General features: G+C 63.8%; 1 protein-coding gene across 1 annotated transcript in view; it reads right to left on the bottom strand.

The window, feature by feature from the left end:
* Window positions 1–1,025, bottom strand: part of LOC103903104 (epithelial discoidin domain-containing receptor 1) — a gene marked incomplete at both ends in the record, with an annotated part of 19,226 nt that overhangs the window by 11,823 nt on the left and 6,378 nt on the right. The window contains one exon of the mRNA XM_019473381.1: window positions 503–749. Within this exon, the coding sequence (XP_019328926.1) occupies window positions 503–749 (247 nt within the window). The remainder of the gene's footprint in view (window positions 1–502; window positions 750–1,025) is intronic.

Below are 1,025 nucleotides of genomic sequence, written 5' to 3' on the forward strand. Positions count from 1 at the left end.
ACCCGATCCCCCCATCCCCCACCCAACCACCCCATCACCCAACCGATGACCCCTTCACCCAACCAGCCACCCCTTCAGCCAACCAATGACCCCATCACCCAACCAATGACCCCATCACCCAACTAAGCACCACATCACCCAACCAACCTCCCATCACCCAACCAACCTCCCTATCATCCATTCAGCCAATGACCCCATCGCCCAACCAGTGACCTCATCACCCACCCAACGACCCCATCACCCAACTAAGCACCCCATCACCCAACCGATGACCCCATCACCCAACCAACCACCCCTTCGCCCAACCAACCACTCCATACAAGCACCCCATCACCCAACCGATGACCCCATCACCCAACCAACCACCCCTTCACCCAACCAACCACCCCATCGCCCAACCAACCACCCCATCACCCAACCATCCAACCCAAGAGCCAATCCGTTGGGGGAGGATGCCAAGGCCCAGGTAGGTCTGGAGGTCACCTGACGTGGTAGGACTCACCCGAGAGGAAGGTGATCTCACTGAAGAGCATCCACTCCCCGGCGAAGAAGAAGTGGCACTGGATGAAGCGGGCCTGGCGCCCACCCAGGGGCACGGTGACTGAGCGGGCGCTGGGGTCCTTGACGGCCCCGGCCAGGCTGTGGGTGGCCGGGGTGGGCTCCCAGGCCGTGGCCAGGCTCCTCTTGAAGCGGCACTCCACCTCCCCGAAGATGCTCACCCCCCGCGTGTGCATGTTGTTGCAATGAACCTGGGGGGGGGTGGTGATGGGTGGTTGCCCACCATCCCATAATGCCGTGGGGCGGCGGGAGGCGGGCCGCTAAGCCGAAGGCTCTCCAATGGGAAGTTCCAGACCCTAAGGTGGGGTCGACGTGGCGGCCCCTCGTGGACCCGTGCCATGGCTGACCAAGCCCACGATTCCCGGGGCAGACCCCTTGCCCAAACCCCCATGGTGCCCTGGGCCATCCATTGCCCTCGCTCCCATGATCCCCTGGGGCACCCCGTTGCCCACCATCCCCTCCTCCCC

The sequence above is a fragment of the Aptenodytes forsteri genome, unplaced genomic scaffold (genome assembly GCF_000699145.1).
Source record: "Aptenodytes forsteri isolate BGI_AS27 unplaced genomic scaffold, ASM69914v1 Scaffold839, whole genome shotgun sequence".
NCBI classification, from domain to species: domain Eukaryota; kingdom Metazoa; phylum Chordata; class Aves; order Sphenisciformes; family Spheniscidae; genus Aptenodytes; species Aptenodytes forsteri.